The sequence below is a fragment of the Oncorhynchus gorbuscha genome, linkage group LG26 (genome assembly GCF_021184085.1).
Source record: "Oncorhynchus gorbuscha isolate QuinsamMale2020 ecotype Even-year linkage group LG26, OgorEven_v1.0, whole genome shotgun sequence".
NCBI lineage: Eukaryota > Metazoa > Chordata > Actinopteri > Salmoniformes > Salmonidae > Oncorhynchus > Oncorhynchus gorbuscha.
In genome coordinates, this window is record NC_060198.1 from 30,223,088 (window position 1) to 30,247,381 (window position 24,294).

The 24,294-nt window shown below is 41.5% G+C and overlaps 1 protein-coding gene across 5 annotated transcripts in view; it reads right to left on the reverse strand.

Annotated features, from left to right (window-relative positions):
• LOC124015509 (axin-1-like) overlaps window positions 1–16,103 on the reverse strand; it is a 32,987-nt gene extending 16,884 nt beyond the window's left edge. For 2 of the 5 annotated variants that reach the window (XM_046330762.1, XM_046330758.1), the window contains exons 1-2: window positions 8,600–8,776; window positions 4,539–5,513 (exon numbers count right to left, since the gene is read on the reverse strand). In XM_046330762.1, coding sequence (XP_046186718.1) covers window positions 4,539–5,434 — 896 coding nt within the window. In that variant the 5' untranslated portion in view covers window positions 5,435–5,513; window positions 8,600–8,776. Of the gene's footprint in view, window positions 1–4,538; window positions 5,514–8,599; window positions 8,777–15,389; window positions 15,588–15,964 lie in introns of those variants that run through there. The other 3 variants (XM_046330761.1, XM_046330760.1, XM_046330759.1) reach the window with 3 other exon arrangements.
• Window positions 16,104–24,294: the final 8,191 nt, after the last annotated feature.

The following is a 24,294-nucleotide window of genomic DNA, read 5'->3' on the forward strand; positions in this document are numbered from 1 at the left end:
TGCACGGCACGGGAGCGAGCGCCGAGCAGGAAGCCTCCTTTCTACCAGGGTTTCCCCTTGACCTGGAAGCCTGCTTCCCCTGCTGCCTCCTAGAAACCAGGGCTTCCAATTCTAAAAACCCTGTCTGTGTTCTCTCTTCAGGGCACCACAGGGAAAATGGCAGCCTCCTACCAGAACCTGAACCATGGCCATCCATCCTACTGACTGGTAGGGAGGCATCCGTTTATAAGCCGAGCAGCTCTCGGATTACTGCAGCCTCTGATGATTATTCCCAGGCAGCACTCAAGCCCATGATCTAGAATCTTCTCATGATTGAAGCAGCAGCCATGATGTCAATGTTCACAGACTCACAGAGAGAGAGCAAAGAGATGGAGCCGGAGGGGAGAGGTGCTTTCAAACCAACACTGGTTTCATCATGGTTGATTTTTTCCTGCTGTTTAGCTATGACAGTGTGGGTGCACCGCTGTAAATGGATGACATTTCATCACGTTTCTTACGGCCGACGAGTTGGCCAGATGGCTTTCGATGAACATGAGGAAATACCCGAGTGCAAAGCAGCACTGGCCAAAACATTACTCATACCTCTCAGAAAGCCCATCAAGACATCATCCGTACCTTTGAATACCTGTGTCCTGAAAAACTTAATGAAATTGTCCTCCTGATGCACAGTGATCGAAGCTCAATGCCAAATCATTAGATCTAGGGCCTTTTGTTGTTCCAATGACTTGGGCATTTCTTTGGACCGAGAGAAGAATTACTGGTCCTTTGTCACTCCCCTTTACATTGGAGTGCAGCCACCCCTGGATCACCACCGATTGGTTTATCAAAGCCCTGCCCATACACAGCAACATACAGTTGAAGTCGGAAGTTTACATACACTTAGGATTGAGTCATTAAAACTTGTTTTTCAACCACTCCACAAATTTCTTGTTAACAAACTATAGGTTTTGGCAAGTAGGTTAGGACATCTACTTTGAGCATGACAAGTAATTTTTTCAACAATTGTTTACAGACAGATTATTTCACTTATAATTCAGTTGACTGTACCTTTAAACAGCTTGGAAATTTCCAGAAAATTATGTCATGGCTTTAGAACCTTCTGATAGGCTAATTGACATTACTTGAGTCCATAGGAGGTGTACCTGTGGATGTATTTCAAGGCAATCCTTCAAACTCAGTGCCTCTTTGCTTGACATCATGGGAAAATCAAAAGAAATCAGGCAAGATCTCAGAAAAATAATTTGTAGACCTCCATAAGTCTGGCTCATCCTTGGGAGCAATTTCCAAATGCCTGAAGGTACCATGTTCATCTGTACAAATAATAGTACACAAGTATAAACACCATGGGACCACGCAGCCGTCATAGCGCTCAGGAAGAAGACGCGCTCTGTCTCCTAGAGATGAACGTACTTTGGTGCGAAGAGTGCAAATCAATCCCAGAACAACAGCAAAGAACCCTGTGAAGAAGCTGGAGGAAACAGGTACAAAAGTATATATATATCCACAGTAAAACGAGTCCTATATCGACATAACTTCAAAGGCTGCTCAGCAGGGAAGAAGCAACTGCTCCAAAACCGCCATCAAAAAGCCAGACTACGGTTTGGAACTGCACATGGGGACAAAGATCGTACTTTTTGGAGAAATGTCCTCTGGTCTAATGAAACAAAAACAGAACAGTTTGGCCATAATGACCATTGTCATGTTTGGAGGAAAAAGGGGGAGGCTTGCAAGCTGAAGAATACCATCCCATCCGTGAAGCACGGGGGTGGCAGCATCATGTTGTGGCGTTGCTTTGCTGCAGGAGGGAATGGTGTTATTATTATTACTACACAAAATAGATGGCATCAGGAAAATGATGTGGATATATTGAAGCAACATCTCAAGACATCAGTCAGGAAGTTAAAGCTTGGTCACAAATGGGTCTTCCAAATGGACATGACCCCAAGCATACTTCCAAAGTTGTGGCAAAATGGACAACAAAGTCAGGGTATTGGAGTGGCCATCACAAAGCCCTGACCTCAATCCTATAGAACATTTGTGGGTAGAACTGAAAAAGTGTGTGCGAGCAAGGAGGCCTACAAACCTGACTCAGTTACACCAGCTCTGTCAGGAGGAATGGGACAAAATTCATCCAACTTATTGTGGGAAGCTTGTGGAAGGCTACCCGAAACGTTTGACCTAAGTTAAAACATTTAAAAGGCAATGCTACCAAATACTAATTGAGTGTATGTAAACTTCTGACCCACTGGGAATGTGATAAAATAAATAAAAGCTGAAAATAATCACTCTACTATTATTCTGACATTTAACATTCTTAAAATAAAGTGGTGATCCTTACTAACCTAAAACAGGGATTTTTTTACTCGGACTAAATGTCAGGAATTGTGAAAAACTGAGTTTAAATGTATTTGGCTAAGGTGTATGTAAACTTCTGACTGTAGGTGAAGGAATCAGACCTGCTAACAGCTAAGTTACTCATTACATTCTCTCTACAGTTACTCTGAAGATGATATGGTTACATAAAAATGGAGGTTATATATCTAACCTGTTCATACCAGAAATTGTCATTGAGGTAAACCATCTAAACTACTTTCCGAGGGAGACCTGGAGAGAGGAGGGGCACCAGGAGAAAGGTTCCCGGTGGGAAATGAGTCAGGGGTGAATTGAACGAGTTGACAGACAGGTTGAAATGAGTCTTTCAGAATGAACAGGTTCATATAAAATGTGTATTCATGCTCGTCATAGCACGTACACATATTCAGAGAGCTTTGTCTCTACAAGAACAGTGACTGGATGAGGCCATTACCTGCTCGTCTGAGAACAACGCACAAATATCCCGCCACATTTTTTTTGTGCGTTACTACACAACTGCGAAAAAAAAATATGTTTTTCTCCATATTCATCTTCACTACAGAGCTGCTCCCTTTTAATTCCCTGGCTTCTGGTCTTCACACATTAAAAGACATCTGACTGCTGCAAAATTTAGTTGCACAAAACCCCGAAGGGTGATGCTAAAAGGCTATTTAAAAATGGAGGGTAATATTTCTGTAATTTCCGCCAAATACTAGACCTAATGAAATAGTCATTTGAAAACAACCTCAAAAAAATGCACTGCTCTCACTAATTAAAGCAAATCATATCCAGGGGCCATAGAATACACAATCAGAAGCAGGGTGGAGTGGGGAGTGTTTGTGGTTTTAAAATAGCCTAGTCTTTCATTTTGTCACATTTATAGGCCAGCTGGAAATGAGAAAAGGCAACATAAAGGCCTATACACTATAACTATACTAAAAACACTGTTCGGAGCATCCAAATAGACTGAAGTCAGACAAAACAATATTCCTTAGCATAGGCCAATAGTCTAAGCAATGTGCTATTTCTGAGTAGACCTACTTCCAAAATCACAACACTAGTCCTAAACTAAAACAAAGACTTGGAAACGTTACTTTTTTAGTCAGGCTAATTGAAGACGGATTTCAAGTCCTTCAGCCCTGCAACCACAACTCTTCAACACATTCTCTGCACAGAGTGCTACTGAATCTTCTGCATATGTCAAGGTTTGTCGAAGACTGTTGATAGAAAAGTGGGTCAACTTCTAGGGATAGAATTCTGCAATCTCTGCACCAGACAATGCCAACGGTGAATATCCTTAAGCCCATCTGAAAAGTAAAAATGCTGTGTTCTTACATATTTCAGAGCAAGGCTAAATAAATCTGCAAAATCCCTCCGCCGTATCCTTCTCACAACTGGTGATGATAGCAGCTTTGCTTAGTGACCAATATGGAACAAATTCAGAGATGTGTGAATATGTCTTTGATAAAAAAGATTGATATTTAATTCGCAGACTTTGGCAGGAACATTTGGAGGCCTAATCCTTTGCATAGTGGACTAAAAAGCCCAGAGGCGCTGTTTCTGTTCCAACAGGACGAGGATTAGAGTTTTAAGTAGTCAGTCACATCGCACAATCCCATTCTGCGCAAATGAAATGACACAAGGCTGTGACACAAAGGTTTCTGTCAAATATAACATAAGCATCATATTACTATTGATTAAAGAATGGAAGACAGATAAACAAGACCGTACTTTTACAGTCCTATTTTAGTCATCCAGAAGAGAAATATCGGGAGTGCTTCCTTTGACTTTCGACTGCAGTTAAACCAGACTTCTCCATTTTCCACAGTCAAAAGAGAAATCATGTTGAGCTTTTCTCTGAGAGAACCTTTCTTCCACTAGAAAAGCCTGCCATTCACGGGACACCTGCGTGGGGAACACAAAGAGCGTCTGCCTCCACCTTCTAACAACCAGCAAATGCTCTCCCTTTGACCCCTGCCTCGCCATCACAGGTACTTAAAGGCCTCTGCCTGCACTGCATTCCTCTCACCTTAAGCTGTCCGCTGTGCTAAACTCAGAGCCACTTTTCATGTCCAACTTCAGGCAGCACTCGGACAGAGGGGGGAGGACAAGTTTATTTCTAATTCAGCACTTGCACAGAGAAGCTAGATAGTTGTAGAGACTGGAGAGAGAGAGAGAGGATTTACCTGTACTCGTGACTGTCCTGGAATCTCTTGGTGCTGGTGACGCGTTGGGAAGCTGTCTCCTGAAGCAGCTTCTGAGTGAGCCGGTTGCTGGGAGTGGGATCACTCTCCTGCTGCTCCTCCAACTCGTGGTCACATCTCCACTCCTCATCCTCGTTCAGCGTGGGCAAATACCCTGGTAAAACCTTCCCACCCCCAGAGACAGAGCTCCGGTCGCTGTAGAGCTTAGGGCTCTCCCCCCCAGTCCTGGTGTATTCCAGATAGATATCTGACTTGAGGAACAGAGGGTAGGTGTTCTCCTCCATCATAGTTTGAATCTCAGTCTGAGCCTGGTCAAACATGGCCGGGTCAATGTGCAGCCTCATCACACAGTCCTTGATGAAGCTCTTGGTGGCCGGTTTGATCTGTCTCGAGACTATTCCATTGTTGTCCAGGATGTACTTTTTATAAATGGCTTTCGCCAGTTTCAGCTTCTTCTCCCCGCCCTGGCCCTCGTTGGCCTCGAGCTTCCGGAAGCCAGTGCAGGCGAACCAGAAGTCCAACATGTCGGCACATTCCTCCTGCTTGAGGAACGTCCTGAACAGGTGGATACCATCCTGGTCGTCCAGGAGAGAGTGCAGGGACTCTGCCCACTTAAGGTAGGGCGGCGTGGGGGAGGCGCTGCCCTCCGGCTCATAGCCCAGGTCCAGGTCAGGTCGTCTTGGCGTGGCCGTGGAGGCCTCGTTCTTGAGGCTCTTGAGAGAATAGAAGCCGTGGCTGTAGGGCCGTCCATCGCTGGACACCAGCTCTCCTTCCTCCCCAGGGACCGGGGGTCTGGGGGCATCCTCAGTGAAGCTGCCCCCCAGATCCACCAGGTAACCCCCCAACTTGTCGCCCACGCTCATGTTCACAGCGTCCATACACCCCGTCCCGGTACAGCCCACCGTGCAGAACTATCAGATCCACCCCTCTACTTATGCCACCGTGAAAGAATTTCTCCTGTAAGAAAAATACAAAAATAAACAACAATGAGTGGAAGCTTTAAACACACGTTTAAACGTATTCACAGGCAATGACTCAGACGTTTATTATCTCATTTTGACAACTTAGTAAAAAAGAACAAACGTTTGAGACCAATTGGAAATCCATTCAATACTGAGAAAATAAATGCAGACTGAATATCTATGTCTAAGCATAGAATTCACACAAGTCTAATATTTCAAAAAGAAATCCTGCCAAAACAGAGATGCCATAAATTATTTCATTGCTCACATCGATAGCACCCATTTAAAAGGTTGAAAAAATATTTTGACTACTAAGAAATAAAATTCAATATCCCCTAAAGCAAAGGGCATTGAAGAAATCGATACTCACAAAAAAAAGTGATCTGTGTGTCATGTGTTCACACAGATTAGCACCTTCCATTAATGACTCCCTACAGCAATACCTTAACATCAGAAGATTCTAGAATATATTTTTATTGTTGGGTTTCTGAACTGCAGCTAGGCTATATGTTAGTGTGGATTAAATCTATTCTATAAAATACAGCGGTAGCGAAAATAAAGAACACTAATTTCAGATATAGCCTAACTGCTTCATCACAATCCTATTGAATGTATTTCTAACTTGGAATGGTTGGCTGAAAATAACTGAACGGAAAAGGGTTATGGACACCGAGTAGTAGGGTGCCTCTTCCTTCCATTCTTTAAAACTGTCAGGTTCTTATTTTGCTGTTTTTTCCTGGAAGTAGAGACAGATGTGTACATCGACCCCTCTTCACTATAGAAAATAAACGTGCATGTTTGACATGTGTCATGTGAAGGACACAGAGAACAAAAACTCCACTTGAGGCCACTGATGACAGACACAGATCCGAGCAGTGTACTACAGGGGCCGACCCTGAGCATGAAATAGAGCGACAAGGGCAGAGCGTTCTGGAGGTTAAAAGAGGAACTGCGGGGTGCAGGCAGAGCCCAATCTGCCATGACTGTGACCATGGCTGCTGTGTGTGGTGAATGCAGCCAGGCAGGCACTCCGACTGATCATATCAGAGGACGACCTTGAGTCAAATATTTTCAGTCCCTGCTGAGACCTGGAGGAAGTGGCCCTCCCCTGTGGCTGTCCGGGAACTATGGAGTGGACAGACAGGGTCTTTTACACATCACAGTGCAAGGAAACACTAACTATACTCAATCTCTCCTTTTCACATTGACAGAGATGATGAATCTACACAAAAATGTGATATGCTCAATTCTAGTAGCAGGAGTAGTACTTCTCTTTAAATGTTACATTCCAAGGATCTCAATATCTAGACACCAACTGACCTAGAATGTCAGCTCATATAAATACCTGGGTATCTGTGCATTATCGTTCCACACACAAATCAATAATCTTCAAGCAAAGGTCAAGTCCAGACTGGGCTTTCTCTACCAGAACAAATCTTAATTCACACACAGTGCTAATAACTGACAATACTCCCATCCTGGATAGTGGTGATGTCATCTACAATATGGCCCCAAAGTCCACCCTCGATAAACTGGATGTACTTGACCACTTTGCCATAAGCTTTGTCACTAGTGCCCCATTCCAAACCCATCACTGTGACTTATAGTCATTCATTAACTACATGTATGACATAAAACCCACTGGCTCACATTGATATACAAATCCCTCCTCGGCAAGACCTCCCTTTATCTCAGCTCACTATACTAAGACTCCACACCACCAACAACAACCTGAGATCCAGCAATTACATCAACCTGGCAATCCCCAAGACACTCAGTATCTTTGGTGAAAATGCTGTTCAATTACCTGCTGCTAGAGACTGGACCATGCTACAAAAAAAAACACTAAAGCTATGCTATTTTGAGCCAACTGGTACTTTTAAAAACAGACTGTCTGAGATTTTAACTTTTCCCAGTGCCTCTTAATTAAATGCTGCACATTACTCAATCTCTTGCTGACTGGGCATTGTGTGTACTTTTGACTATTGCATCTATGATATTGTTTCACCTATTTGTGTGTTATACGTGCTGCGCCTGCTACCTGAGAGGTCTCATTGTAAAGTAAGAATTTGATCTTTATAGACACAGTAGGTGTGGACGTTAGCTAATAGCAACTGCTTTGACCACTGGGCATTAGTTCAGGCTGCTCAGAATGATTTGTGCAATCATTATAAGCAATTGGTCATGTCAATATCAAACCCTAAATCTAAGTTCCCCTCTTTACTGCATCAATTAAACGGCTCAATTTAAAATTCAGGGGGAAAAGCTTAGGTGTGAATTCGTTGTGGGATTCGTTTTTCCATTCTCAACTTTCACTGTGTACAATACCAAAACAACACCGTTGGAATCAATTAACTTAGCAACATAGCCTTCCAGCAACAACGTAACAAACACGTTAGGAAGCTGACGTTATACTGGAACAAAATAAAAGTAACAATATTGATGCTGAAATTCTATTAAACCACAATGTAGCCTACGTAGTAGCACATTTACCAAAATAGCAAGATCACGTTATCAAGAACAGGCTGTGATAGGATTCCAACCGTGAACACGTAGACCGTGCAAGTATTATCATGCGCACATTCACAAATACTGTGTTGCGGTCTTCAGTTTCGTAATATGCACGTACATTTTCAAAGAGTGTAATCTGTCGCTACTATAACTGTATTACTACACCCATTCCCCACCATCCCTAATGCTTTGAAGTGATCACCACATTCATTGCATTCATGTCTTGGCCTCTGAGTATGAGCAGCACAGCAGCAGAAACAGATGGGGGAGGGGAGGCAGAAACAAACTCCGTACACACAGCCAGGCCCTTCCGCAGCCGACCGACTAGTACACAACTTTGCAACACTATTTGCCTACTAAAATGAAAGTATCTTAGGTAATGAATGTTCAGAGTTGTTCACGACCAACACCCCACCATCATTCAGAATCGATAAAAGACGCATCAGAGATAGAACACTCGATATCGGAATTGACTAGCGCACACACACACACAGCAAAGCGATGGCACATATCATCTCCGGCTACCGCAATCCCAAACCATGAGCTGAAAAAAAGTACTCTGTACTTCACCTGTGAAAACCTACTTGCCGTTTTCGAGTGCATCGGAAATCTTTGCTTGTACAGCTCACTGTGAATCGTGTCATAGATGCGAATGGGAAGAGTTTAAAAATAACAAAGAAAACAGTCCGCTCTCCACCTCTCCATGGCTGTCTCTCACTCCTGTCTGTGTGGTGGTTCAGAAGATGTACAGCGCCACGAGCGTTCAAAAAACATACTGCCGCGGTGTAGAAGAAATGGGGGGGGGGCTGAACTGGGGGGACCTGAACTGGAGGGAGAGGGATGATGTGCATTCTCTTCAAATATTCTATAGTGTAGCTAGGCTTTCTCTACCCAGACGACACTATATTTTATCACACGTGTTGATGATAATAAAGACAACCTGATCAAACCACCTAAACAAATCAATAGCCTAGAATGATAATGCTACATCTATACCGTTATTTGGAAATCCTTTGGCAGAAAAGGGTCGAATGAAAACGCTCGTATCGGGGGGGGGATGTATAAGCGATATTCTTACAGAGATAAACAGAACATTTGTGAGGAGAGGAACAATGCCGCATGTAAAAGCAGATGATGTGGCAATAAGAGGCAGTCAACCACCTGTCTCTATACGAATGCTATTTACAATATTTTCACAAGAACTGTTGCCAAGGAACTGTTTTGAGAATGTAGATTCAAAAAGGCAAGTAATAATTTAATGTGGTTGTCCTTTGCCCCTGTTCTTTTATGTATACGACTGGCACAGAATAATGAAGAATGGAGTTATTGTGTTTGCCTGCTGCCACTGTACTGTGGTTAGTTCACGTTGAAAATGTCCGTCAAACATCAATATCAACACACGGGGAATATGAACATGGAGTGCAGCTTATCTACCTTGAATGTCAGACAAGAAGAGAGCCAGAGAGAGGTCTATTATCACCATATGTCCACTACATTACAACAGCCAATGAATTATTGTATCTTATCATTTAATTCTATCAGCTCTGTCGGAGTTTACCAAAGAGAAATGCAGGGTGGTATGATGGCACTCTTTAACTCTTCCAGCTCCCTTCTCACAGCTTGTAAAGAGATAAAGATCAAAGCTATGCCTGTGATTGTATTCCTCCACCTGAACCAAAGGAGAGAAATGCTTAGACAAAAGTTCATGCAGGTGCCTTTCAACTTGCTATTCAAATCTTTAGCCCCCTTTAAGAAATGCACAAGGGAGTAAGAATTAACATGTATTTTTACTGGAATGTATATTTGCAAGGGCAATGTGTGTTTTGACTGTGTAGCACACGCGGTGTGTTGATCTAGACCTGCAAACTAGCTGCACATTCCTGCAAACAATCAGGTCTGTAATCTCAAGGCTTTACTGTACTGAGATCAAAGGCCATTGGAATGCAGAAAGCCATTACTGGTCTTGATGGTTTGATTAGATTAGATCGTTCAAAAAGTACAGAGAATGACTGTACATATTTTTTCAACTACATTATATTTTAGGGGAGATTTGACACCTGCACTGCAACAGAATGAGCCAACACAAATCTGGCATATGTGCAGCCCTTCAAGATTTGGAGGTCCTGGTGTTGTGTAAAATGATCAGAGTAAACAACATCTTGAGGTATACTTAGTTACACCCAGTGTTGTTGTAACCTGGTTGAGGTTAGATATGACTGTATGTGCTTCAAGAAACATTTTATTAAGGAGATTCTCTGTGTACTTTTGTATACTTTTTAGACAGTAGTTCTGAAAGTATCACTCAGGAGCCAAAAGTGGTCCCCGAAAATTGCGTACTACGTCACATATGTGCAGATATGTGCACCAAGTAATTGCTCTCTCTCTCTCTCCTGTGTCCACTGAGCCGTTGGGCATTCCCTGCAATCTCATTGGGTAATGCTGGGCAGGCCTCTTCCTAGCTGTCACTCAAATGCAAGGGGCTATAGCTCATTGGCTAGAACTCCAATTGGTAGTGGGCTGGCCCACGTGGAGGGAAATGTGCAGTTGAAGTCAGAAGTTTACATGCACTCAGGTTGGAGTCATTAAAACTCGTTTTTCAACCACTCCACACATTTCTTGTTAACAAACTATAGTTTTGGCAGCTCGGTTAGGACATCTACTTTGTGCATGACACAAGTAATTTTTCCAACATTTGTTTACAGACAGATTATTTCACTTATAATTCACTGTATCACAAATTCCAGTGGGTCAGAAGTCTAAGTTGACTGTGCCTTTAAATAACTTGGAAAATTCCAGAAAAGGATGTCATGGCTTTAGAAGCTTCTGATAGGCTAATTGACATCATTTGAGTCAATTGGAGGTGTGCCTGTGGATGTATTTCAAGGCCTACCTTCAAACTCAGTGCCTCTTTGCTTGACATCATGGGAAAATCTAAATAAATCAGCCAATACCTCAGAAAAATTAATTGTAGACCTCCACAAGTCTGGCTCGCCCTTGGGAGCAATTTCCAAACGCCAAAAGGTTCTACACTCATCTGTGCAAACAATAGTACACAAGTATAAACACCATGGGACTATGCAGCCGCCATACCGCTCAGGAAGGAGACGTGTCCTGTCTCCTAGAGATGAAAGTACTTTGGTGTGAAAAGTGCAAATCAATCCCAGAACAACAGCAAAGGACCTTGTGAAGATGCTGGAGGAAACAGGTACAAAAGTATCTGTATCCACAGTAAAACGAGTCCTATGTCGATATAACCTGAAAGGCCGCTCAGCGAGGAAGAAGCAACTGCTCCAAAACCGCCATCAAAAAGTCAGACTACAGTTTGCAACTGCACATGGGGACAAAGATTGTACTTTTTGGAAAAATGTCCTCTTGTCTGATGAAACAAAAATAGAACTATGGCCATAATGACCATCGTTATGTTTGGAGGAAAAAGGGGGAGGCTTGCAAGTCAAAGAACACCATCCCAACCGTGAAGTACGGGGGTGGAAGCATCATGTTGTGGGGGTGCTTTGCTGCAGGAGGGACTGGTGCACAAAATAGATGGCATCATGAGGTAGGAAAATTATGTGGATGTATTGAAGCAACATCTCAAGACATCAGTCCAATTTGTAAGTCGCTCTGGATAAGAGCGTCTGCTAAATGACTTAAATGTAAATGTAAATGTCATCGAGTTAAAGCTTGGTCACAAATGAATCTTATAAATGGACAATGACCCCATGCATACTTCCAAAGTTGTGGCAAAATGGCTTAAGGACAACACAGTCAAGGTATTGGAGTGGCCATCACAAAGCCCTGACCTCAATCTTACAGAATATGTGTGGGCAGAACTGAAAAAGTGTGTCCGAGCAAGGAGGCCTTACAAACCTGACTCAGTTACACCAGCTCTGTCAGGAGGAATGGGCCAGAATACACCCAACTTATTGTGTGACACTTGTGGAAAGCTACCCAAAACGTTTAACCCATGTTAAACAATTTAAAGGCATTGCTACCAAATACTAATTGTGTATGTAAACTTCTGACCCACTGGGAATGTGATGAGATAAATAAAAGCTGAAATAATTCATTCTCTACTATTATTCTGACATTTCACATTATTAAAATAAAGTGGTGATCCTAACTGACCTAATACAGGGAATTTTTACTCGGATTAAATGTCCGTAATTGTGAAAAACTGTGTTTAAATATATTTGGCTAAGGTGTACAGTTGAAGTCGGAAGTTCACTTTAGCCAAATACATTTACACCTTAGCCAAATAAATTTAAACTCAGTTTTTAACAATTCCTGACATTTAATCCTAGTAAAAATTCCCTGTCTTAGATCAGTTAGGATCACCACTTTATTTTATCTTCTGAATTTTACAAGCTTTTTAAAGGCACAGTCAACTTAGTGTATGTAAACTTCTGACCCACTGGAATTGTGATACAGTGAATTATAAGTGAAATAATCTGTCTGTAAACAATTGTTGGGAAAATGATTTGTGTCATACACAAAATAGATGTCCTAACCGACTTGCCAAAACTATAGTTTGTTAACGAGAAATTTGTGGAGTGGTTGAAAAACAAGGATTCCAAACTAAGTGTGTGTAAACGTCCGAATTCAACTGTCATTCTATTCAATTAATGACACATTTGTCAACCAAAAATAATTATTTTGAAAAAAATAATGTTTCAAAATAATTTCTCATCGGGCTGAATTTTGTGTGCACTTACAAAATACAAACATGCTTTGACCTTGCTCAAGCTATTTGCTGGTATTTCTCAAGTGATCTTTTCTTGTTCTTAAACTCTTTCACCTCCAATGGCAAAAACAATGTAACAGTAAGGTGTGGGTCATGTACTGTAAATGATCTACTTTATATGATTGGCCTTGAGCCATCTTCTTCTGAGAATTCAGTGACCTCATCCTTTTTTTTTCACTCCTCTTATCAGGTCAATTCATTTTTTATTGTTTAAAAAAAAAGTAAGATGGACAAATAAGAAAGACTCTGAGAAATAAGTTGTATGAAGGTTCAATTCTTGTTATATTCTTTTGAGTCTTGTCTTTGAAATGTAGATTTTATGGAACAATGGTGTGCTTCAAAACACACCACTGTGCAAGACAAATAAGATAAGGGTGATTCTATGGGAAGGTCAACCTGAGCGTGTACAAATAAAGTTAGTCATTTCCAAATGAAACCACGTTGATAATTATTCTATATGTTGGAGTTCAAGCTTTATTTGACCAGTTTATGAAGGAAAAATTGCCAAAATTTGGACCATTACAGAGTAGGCTGCCAAGTCTCAAAAAAGGCTTTTCAGCTCTCACAGAGCATATTTTTGTTCCACTCACAGCTGTCCTCCAGTGTTAGTTATGAAGATGTTAATGCAGCAATACAAACCAAAGTTTTATTTTATGTTCTACTATCTTATAAAGATAGTGGGGTGACTGGGACAGGCAATGTAACATCCATCCAGGATTTTTGTTGTTGTTGTAAAACATGCACCATACATTGGATCATCTTGAAAATTCCTCTGTTAAAGCCAACTTTCAACAAGGATTCATATGGTCTATAATTGGGTTCTTACATTTCATTAGGAGTATCCTTTTTCAGCGCAATGATATCCTTAACATCAATAACGGTTGTGGATGGGATAGATATTGATGTTCACAGCCTTAGCTTCAGAAGCTTGTGAATCCACCACATTTTGTCTGCTTGTTCTTCTTTGTTACAATATTTCTTTCTTTTTTTTATATACAAAAACATCTCATATTTGTGTCGACATTCAACGGGTCTGTATTGCTTCATTAACATCTCATCTTCATAACTAACACTGGAGGAAAGCTGTATATGTCGCAACCGGCTGTGACAGCCTGGGATCGAGCCAGGATCTGTAGTGACACAGCTAGCACTGCGATGCAGTGCCTTAGACCGCTGTGGCACTCCGGATGCGCAGCATCAGTCTCCCCAAAAAGTGTGTCCATTTCATTTAACATCCATAACACTTCTTATTATCTTTATTTCTCCAACATGCCAATATTTAGAAGTCCACTTTTAGAGGATGTACGCTCACCCCAAGGGGTACTATACACACACACATGAAAAGTTTAATTTATATTTTGTTTGTCCCTTCTGTGAGACATTAAAGTTATTGATTTTTCATGCAAATGTAATTTCCATCATGCTGGAACCAGCCATGAACAATGAGGACAAGTTGTAAACTACAGTGACATACATTTCTTCAAGTCAGAACTTTCTCTCTCCTCCTATAGAGAATTGCCTCTGTGAACATTTCCTGACGAAGCCCTTGCAGTTTCACTCAAGTGCACTATTATTCAACTGTTGTAGCCACAAGGGCACACAGCATGCCAGAGGTCTCAAATGACACAGAATGTCTGACTAGAGGAATTGTCTGTCAACATAGAGTGACTTGGAGTGCAGTGCCCCTGCGCTAATCACACCTCCTCTATGACACATGTACATGTATTCATTATATAAGGGATAGGAGGCTATGCACTCTATGGAAACGAATGAACGACACACTGGCGGAGTGGAACTGACCTTCCACGGAGTTGCATTATTTTCCAGAGAACGCATAGAGCAATGTGTTGATTGTCCCTTCTATAACCTGGCTGTAATTTAAGACATTTGCCGCTAGACGTGTTCATTTGCTGCTAGAAATGTGTTTAACATCCACAGAAGTAGCTAGCAAGTCTACTAGATGGTAACCAAACAGTATTCGTAGTTTGGCTAACCAAACCATCGATCCTAGCTTTCTATTATGAAAATCAAATTCAACAATGCCATTCATGTTTTCAATTCACTTTTGTTTTCAAAATTCTACCGCGCGCCATAGGGAAATAATGCATACTCTGGAATGCCCTGCAAGCCAATCAGAAACGAGTATTCAAACATTGCCATGGTATAAACAGTTATTATCTGGAGAATCTACATGGAGTGTCTACATGGAGTGTCTACATGGATTGTCTACATGGATTGTCTACACATGACTGCACAGCAAGCAGTGTGCGGTGTGTGTAACATTTCCAAGAAATATGTTCAGAAGAGATACAGGAGCAGCAGCAGAGTGGTGTGCTAGTAATAGAATGCTCTATTCTCTCGGTGAAGAAAACCATTTGAAAGACCACACCTAAACCATGGGCTATTCTATAGACAGGAGGACATGCAGCACTGCTCACAGATATACTGTATCTGCCTGACATCTGTGTCTCATTATAAATAAGAGCTCAAGTCTTAGGCTGCAGGCCCATGTGACTGAAGACATAACATGATGAATAGGCTCGATATTGAAAAATGCCACACGTTCTGAAATAAAATAAGAAAATATATGTCTTAATTATGTAAAGCAACATGCCTTACCTTCAGTAAAATGTTACTCCATTGTTGAATGGATTTCTCTCCTCCAATTTGACACCCATTTGCTGAGGCTCCCATTGCAATCTCATTGGATAAATCAGGTGCCAGTAAAGACAACATCTCTCTCAATACTAGCAAAATGAAGGTGCCTTCCCATGGAGAATCTTGCCATACCAGGATGTATTTTTTATCCATTCGGTTCTGAAACAGAGGAACAAGAAAACATTTGGTTGCATTATCACCAAATATAAAATATTTTCAATTTGTCAACAATGCTCTGAGGATGTGAAATGCCAAGTAAAATTTTACTTGTGCTTTTATTTTTCAAAGTTTTGACACCTCACTCAAATAGAAATTGAAGAAATGCATAAACATCACATACATTTATGCCATTATTTAGAGAATAAACCAGCATCTGAAAATAATATCTAAAACCTGCCAGAAACAGCACCTTGAAGGAGACGAACTGCTGTGCAGAAGCCCCCTACCCTTTAAAAAAAAACTCAAGACTGTGTTTATTTCAATATTTCTCAGCCATGTAGCACTGTCATCCAGATAAGGAGCTATTTCAACATTACCTGGTGAATAATAACACAAGGTCTGTAGCAGTGTTCCCCAATTGAATGGAAACGGCAGAGCAGATCTCCCATCAGATGCCACCAGCAGCTGCATATACAGCCCTCTCCCTGGCCTTCCTGGGCCCTGGCTTTGATCGCTGGGCCCCCCACGGCGAACAAACCCCAGGCCTCCGGGATTCCAGGGAATACCAATTCAGCTCAACACCAGCTCACCAGCAAGAGAAAAAAAACGGAGAAGTTTGGGCGTAGTGCCAAGTGAATGGATACGATTTCCACAGATTGAGGAACTACCTTTGCAATTCTGCTCAGTCTTGTATAAAGTATTACATAAAGCCATTGAAGCTGCCTTCGGATAATCGTTAACCCTTACATGAATTTTATTTGGCTTGTGGCCACGTTCATTTGACATTATATCGATGTCTGCACATAACGTATGGACATCATGTTCCCCCCATAGAGCAAACTATTAGAATCATTTGACAGCTGTGTTTGGCAGTTTTCCTCTACTATGATGTGTAGGGATTGCGACTAGCAGCTGTAGATGCCAATCAGCTACCTGTTGATTGGCCTTGGGACTGATTGACAAATGACATGACAGGTGCAGGCTGCTAGTACCTGCCCCCTCTACAAGGCAGCTGACAAGCTAGTGAGGGGTGGGTGTGTTATTGACAGTAAGGGCTGTCTTCTGTCCCGCCCTCAAGGCAGAGCTGCCCTCAGAAAAAGTTTGAATAAGGAAAACTCTACTGAGTGTGTAATCACAAGTGTAACCGGCATCAGTCTAACTTTTCTGACCAATGCCAATTCCTCAGCAGCAAAGGTACAGTGAAGGTCCAACAAACCATTGTGTTATACGAAATCTCATTTGCTTTGCAGGTATGGCAAATCTTGTCATCTGCCTTACAAGGTTTGGTTGGAATACACAGTTCATATGCAAGGGAAAGCACAGTGCAGTAACAAAAATAAAGATGGGGTACACATGAAGTTTGGGGTGGCAAAGATTTTTACGTACCACCATTACCATGTACAGTGGGGAGAACAAGTATTTGATACACTGCCGATTTTGCAGGTTTTCCTACTTACAAAGCATGTAGAGGTCTGTAATTTTCTATCATAGGTACACTTCAACTGTGAGAGACGGAATCTAAAACAAAAATCCAGAAAATCACATTGTATGTTTTTTAAGTAATGAATTTACATTTTATTGCATGACATAAGTATTTGATCACCTACCAACCAGTAAGAATTCCGGCTCTCACAGACCTGTTAGTTTTTTTAAAGAAGCCCTCCTGTTCTCCACTCATTACCTGTATAAAAGACACCTGTCCACACACTCAATCAAACAGACTCCAACCTCTCCACAATGGCCAAGACCAGAGAACTGTGTAAGGACATCAGGAAAAAAAGTAGACCTGCACAAGGCTGAGATGGGCTACAGGACAATAGACAAGTAGCTTGGTGAGAAGGCAACAACTGTTGGCGCAATTATTAGAAAATGGAAGAAGTTGAAGATGACGGTCAATCACCCTCGGTCTGGGGCTCCATGCAAGATCTCACCTCGTGGGGCATCAATGATCATGAGGAAGGTGAGGGATCAGCCCAGAACTACACGGCAGGACCTGGTCAATGACCTGAAGAGAGCTGGGACCACAGTCTCAAAGAAAACCATTAGTAACACACTATGCCGTCATGGATTAAAATCCTGCAGCGCATGCAAGGTCCCCTTGCTCAAGCCAGCGCATGTCCAGGCCCGTCTGAAGTTTGCCAATGACCATCTGGATGATCCAGAGGAGGAATGGGAGAAGGTCATGTGGTCTGATTAGACCAAAAAGCTCTATTTTTGTCTCAACTCCACTCGCCGTGTTTGGAGGAAGAAGAAGGATGAGTACAACCCCAAGAACACCATCCCAACCATGAAGCATGGAGGTGGAAACATCATTCTTTGGGGATGCTTTTCTGCAAAGGGGACAGGACGACTGCACCGTATTGAGGGGAGGATGGATGGGGCCATGTATCGCGATATCTTGGCCAACAACCTCCTTCCCTTAGTAAGTGCATTGAAGATGGGTCGTGGCTGGGTCTTCCAGCATGACATTGACCCGAAACACACAGCCAGGGCAACTAAGGAGTGGCTCCGTAAGAAGCATCTCAAGGTCCTGGAATGGCCTAGCCAGTCTCCAGACCTGAACCCAATAGAAAATATTTGGAGGGAGCTGAAAGTCCGTATTGCCCAGTGACAGCCCCGAAACCTGAAGGATCTGTAGAAGGTCTGTATGGAGGAGTGGGCCAAAATCCCTGCTGCAGTGTGTGCCAACCTGGTCAAGAACTACATGAAACACATGATCTCTGTAATTGCAAACAAACAAAGGTTTCTGTACCAAATATTAAGTTCTGCATTTCTGATGTATCAAATACTTATGTCGTGCAATAAAATGAATTACTTAAAAATCATACAATGTTATTTTCTGGATTTTTGTTTTAGATTCCGTCTCTCACAGTTGAAGTGTACCTATGATAAAAATTATAGACCTCTACATGCTTTGTAAGTAGGAAACCCTGCTAAATCGGCAGTGTATGCAATACTTGTCCTCCCCACTGTACTTAGGGAGTTTAAAGGTCTCTCCTTGACCTTTAAAATCATGACACCATGTCACAGTCTATCTGTCTCAAGTGGTATTAACTAGCTTTCAAGGGCATCCCTGACCATAAACTCAGCTAAGGAACAGAATGGTACGTGACACAGCACGTCACGATGACAGCCTCGTAATGGTGTAGGGCTCTATTTTCGGCTGCAGTTAACCCAGCGCAATTCTCAAATGCACAATATTTTGCCATTTCAAGCTCTTAAAGCAGGCACTCTGCTCTTTTCAAAGCATTGCGCCAGGGTCGGTAATTTACCTGTCTTATATCAGCTCGCTTACGCTGAGGTGATATTAGAGACAGACCAAAAACTGGTTTTATTCTAATCAATAGAATGGGATATCGCCAATGGTATATTAAAATATCACTTTTGGGAGCAGTTTTTCCATAATATTTATGTCCAGCTCCTGTAAAAAAAACTTTAGACACCTGCGATGCCCATTGAATGAAAGATGTCAGTAAGCCTATTTAGAAACATCAAGTTATGTGTAGGAAGACTATTTAGAAACATCAAGTAGTTAAGTCTGCTTGATTCTCGTTTATCATTTTGTTGACAAATGAATCTTCCACTGTCCTCTGCTGATGTCAAATCGCAGGATTTCTGAATGTTGTCCGTGTTGCTGAATCCGCTATTGTGTTAATATTAGCATAGTTTGGTAACCCCGACCCTAGGTGGTTACATTGTGGGAGGCAACCCCACCCCGCGGCCTATAGGGAGGCTAATATTTGACTGTTTGTTTAACTGTAAAATTCTTCACATGGCAAAGTCACCATACAGGCCATATCACTACGAAGGTAGGCTAATCTTATTATAACATTTGGTAGTCAATGTCTCGTGTTCGGATATGCAATGCAATTTGGGCTATAGGCTACCGAAATTTGAATGCGGGAAATTTGAATCTACGTTGAAGGATATTACCTTTTTTAAAAGGCATATGAAAATTTGGATACATAAACATGTGTTATAACTGTGACTATTATAGGGTTACTACTGTATGTTATTTATACTCTATGCTATTTAATAAACTAGTAGCGCTATCTTTCACGGATAGGACGAACATCCATTTTCTTCCGCCGGAGTTTATGACAACGGAACACCAAACACCGTAAATACACAACTTAAAGCAAGAACAAAAGGCTTTGGAGCAGTTTTTCATTGGCCAGTGAGTGGTCAAGCCCTCATAACACCTACAACATGCGCCCATAATTCCCACTGTCAAAATATCAAAAATATTTCTGACACACACACAACTTGAGTGCGCTTAGATTTATGTTAGAGGTTACTTCGTCAAAATAGATCCCATCGTGTACAATGATGTCATCCACTGCAGTGTATTATTATCTAACCCTAAAAAAATATTAATTAACCAAGCACTTGCTCTCTCTTTCTTATTGACACCATGCCATCCAACTATCTCCACTTGTAACTAATGATGTCACTTCCTTTCTAAGTATTCACATAACTTCACATAACAATATTACACGTTATTATACATAAGTATAATTGGAAAAAGTTATCCTTTTGGTGCTTGTAATATAATCACTTTAAGATCAACAAACAAGTTAAATCGTCAAATATCCTATCATTGCATGTAGCAGAGCTAGAGCATATCATGAGTAAGGAGGTCAGGACATCAGATACAATGTTCAGGGTGGTAAATCCCAACCCTATCATACCCTCTACGTTACACATTAACCTGACATCATTACATCGTGGTGGTAGTTAGCTCCTGAAACAGGGACATGTACTGTACATGAGAAGGATTTCCTTTTGAATGCCTTTGTTCAATGATGTCTCAAATGTTGACGGTTTTTCTGTACACGTGAAACAATGCAAAGTGATGCAATACAGAGGAATATATCTTGGTTTCAGCTATGCTTTAATTTGTCTTCCTCTCTGAATTATCAGGAGACAAACCCTTGGGTACAATAATGCAATGTTTATATTATACGCATGAATGATTCCTTCAATCCATTGTAACGGTCCAAGTAATATGTATTATCTGTAGGTTACTATCAACATATTGTATGCATGCGGTGTGGAAAGTGCGAGGTTTACAAAGTTGCTGTGCTGTGCGTGCAAAACACCATACTGCTTTATTGCAAGAGAATATTGATGGTCAAATAATCATCCTACTGCTTTACCGTCAACATAGTACGTGTTATGAATTGAGTTATAATTTAACATGGGGGCCTTTTAGCTACTGCAATGTGAGCTTGATTGAATTGAGCCCATTGTCAGATATTCACTGAACTAAGATCCATTGTTACAAGTGAATAGAACGAACAGGCACACACAATGGAATACTCCATCTTTATTTATGTCTCACCAACCAGGAGTCAAAATGTTCGTATCTGAATTAACAGCAGCTTAAACATTTGCCACCTATGGGCTATGGCGCACTTGATTTCCTGTGCTGCAATTCACAGCTGCCGAAGATGATAAGGTAACCTAAACCAAGCCTCTAGGTGTCTTTCACGTTCTCCATTGTCTGTGACCCAGCCATCTGCTCACCTACAGCAGATGAAAATGCTTCTACATGGATCCCTCCAGTGAGTTATATCACACAAGAATGGAGCCTGGGCCACGCAGGGAATTCATGCACTGTCTTAGACTGTGATTAAATTAAATGAGCTTTCTGCATAGCAAGTGGTATTTCAATTTCGTCTCCTCCTCCTCACCTCCTCTCCTTAAGATTGCTTAGCTTCTCATTTTCCAGACACATTTCCTGTAAATCCAAAATAAATCTCAGGGCTCTCCCCCCGGTCCTGCCCATTTTATCTAATTTGCACATCTGAGAGCTGTGTTTGCTTAAAGACAGTAAAGTCTCCTTGGTGAGGGGAAAAACGACCAATGTGCAAGTTTGACAGTGACTATGTTAAAGGTCACATCCCAGAATAACAGCCCATGAAATGTAATGAAGCAACAATGGGCATGCCTTTCTTTTGCAATTTCACTCCCTTTTGGGATAATTTACTGACTGCAGAGTTATTTCTCTAAATGACTTCAGCATGTCACACATTATTCACTGCTGTAGAAACGTGGATACTACTGAGAATAGGATCTGAACTTACATGATGCTTGCCAACCCAACATGCTATATACCACTTTGCCAAAGGTCCAGACACATAAACTCCTATTTTGTGTATGGCATTTACGACGATACTGTGCACATGTGCTTTACACTTATGCCTACTTTGCTTGATTCATTGCTTTTTATTTCGGAGTTTCTTGCTTCCGTTGTGGACATGCTGGACAATCACTCCTACATCCTAATCAGCAGGAACGAAGACAAATGACATTCTGATCTCTCAGCTGTATGTCACGAATTCATGTACCCGTTCAAAATGCTCAAGTTCTGTTCCGACTATTTCAGTGGCTGTGACTGAATAATATGCAGCTCAAGCTTTCAATAAACAGGCATTGACAGCCATAACGGCCGATTGAGATTGAGAGGGAACAGAATGCGACCTGCAGATGTTCCTTTGACTTCCTTTCACACTGCACTGGAGAACCACTGTTGGCTGTAAGAGAGATCTTTCGAAATAGGCATCGACTCAATACTACTGTACCATAGTAATTGCCACCATTCTAGCTGCACTAGGAACAGTTTTAAGATGCAGCGACGGATGGACGAAGCATACATACAATGGATACACAGTCATTTTTTCTTAATAAACATGAACAAATCCTTAATTTCACATTTGTCACTTGACGTTATTAATTTGTTTGCATTATCACCGGACTGAATCAGGATGACCAAGATAAATGATGGGGTTTTGAGGTTAAAATACAGACAATGAAAACGAATGACGAAGAATTAAAAATCACCTGAATCAGAATGGTTTGTGTTTCCTCTCCTTCGTGACAGGATAAAAGATGATGGCAATCAACAACAACAGAAATCATCTAATTGAATGATGCAAGCTTCCTTTCATAGAATAATCTTAACAACTTAATACATCCCCGGGTTCTTCTTTTCTATTTCCTTTTGTTCCAGCTGCCAATGTGGATTTTCACTCCCTTTGTAGGCCTTGCTTGAAATAGGCTTATCTCTGGAGAGGCCTCTTCACTTGACAATAGCCCATCTATACATTAAAATGAACGCTCTATTTCTTTTTTTACACACACAAGGCGGAATCATGTTTCAAAACCAGTCGTTTTCATGTCACTCACAAAAAAATGAAGTTGGCATAAGAACAAAAGCGATAAATAAAATATGTACGTCTCAAGGTTCTCATTTAAAAAAAGTATAGAACAAGACTCAATGAAATAAAACACGCACAAATGTTTTCAGCGGCTGAGTTTTTTTTTCTTCAGCTGAGGATACTGTGAACCACAGTGCAAGCTTTGGTCAAGCTTTGGTTAAGAATAATTAAGTTACTTGAATAGAAGGGACTTGAAAGAAAGAGTGTCTCTTTGGTGTATTGATATGCTGCTCTTTTTAGTGTTTGAATGTCTTAAAAGAGCAATACCCCAAAAGACTGTCCGAAAATGTATTCTGGAGTCCTGCTGATGTTCTTTGTCATTGCTGAATATATCGTGACTAACAAACCCAAGAGTGGATTAGGCACATAGGATTAAACCATTTGCCGCCTTGAGTTTATATTACTACTTATAGTTTCTACTCTTCGAAACAGGCATATAATATAACTACATATTCAGGCTGCTTTTTGTTTGTTATGGAATGGAACCCTGAAGAGACATGCAGCGGTGGCCGTGCACCCAATGGCGAAAGTCCTCTGATCATAGAAGATCTGTTGGGTTGGACAAATGCACATGAAATTAGGCATGAAAGCTTGTCATTATGCCCAGTATTTTGGGCTTGAGATGCACTTCAAGCAGTCAAAACAATTGATGTGCTCTGCCTTGGCAAACAAGGAGGCCCGTGACAGTAGTGAGATCATCTGGGAAAGAAAAAAACGGAAACGGTTTCGAAATGACAAAGAAATGGACCGATAAACAATGCAAAAGCAACCATCGCTCTCAAAGGTTCAACGCTGTGCAGACAGCATAACTACCACTTCCATTTGAATTTACCTTGTTACGCGATGCTTGTTTTTGTTCTGCTGAAATGCCGACGGCTCCGATTGTCTTGCTGTGGATCACGTCCCGCGTTGCGCAGTCTGCGGTATGCAGAGCCGCCATCTTTAATCACAACTGAGTTCATCTGTCGATGGTTCTTTCCTTTCTCCCCTCTCTTACTCTGTTCTTGTCTCTCCGACCCGGCCCCCTCTGCGATTGTTGTGGGGGTTCTTCTTTTCTGACTGACATCAAACCGCCATATCGACAGGCTCATGTGCCGCCTGGTAGGGGGGCAGCTCAAAACAAGCAGCATTGGCCGCTCTCCTTTACCTCGCCACACATTCACTGACCACATTTCTAGTTTTTCTCCAAAAAATAGCGATTCCAAACAATAATTAATCTCAGCACTGAGGCCTTTGATGTGTGGAAGGCCAAATTCAAAGCTCCTCAATAGAGTCTATTGAATACATCTTTCTGTCAGATGTTCCGAGTAATGAGATTTAGAGGACTTTGATTGATCTAGGCCAATTTGTTGTCACCCGTACTGTCTCAGTCACATATTTTACGGATAACAAAGGTATTAGAGACACAAACACTTGATCCAACCAATCCGACTTTGTTGTTCTTCCGTTCTTCCGATGTACAAAAATCGAGAGCAAAAAAACAT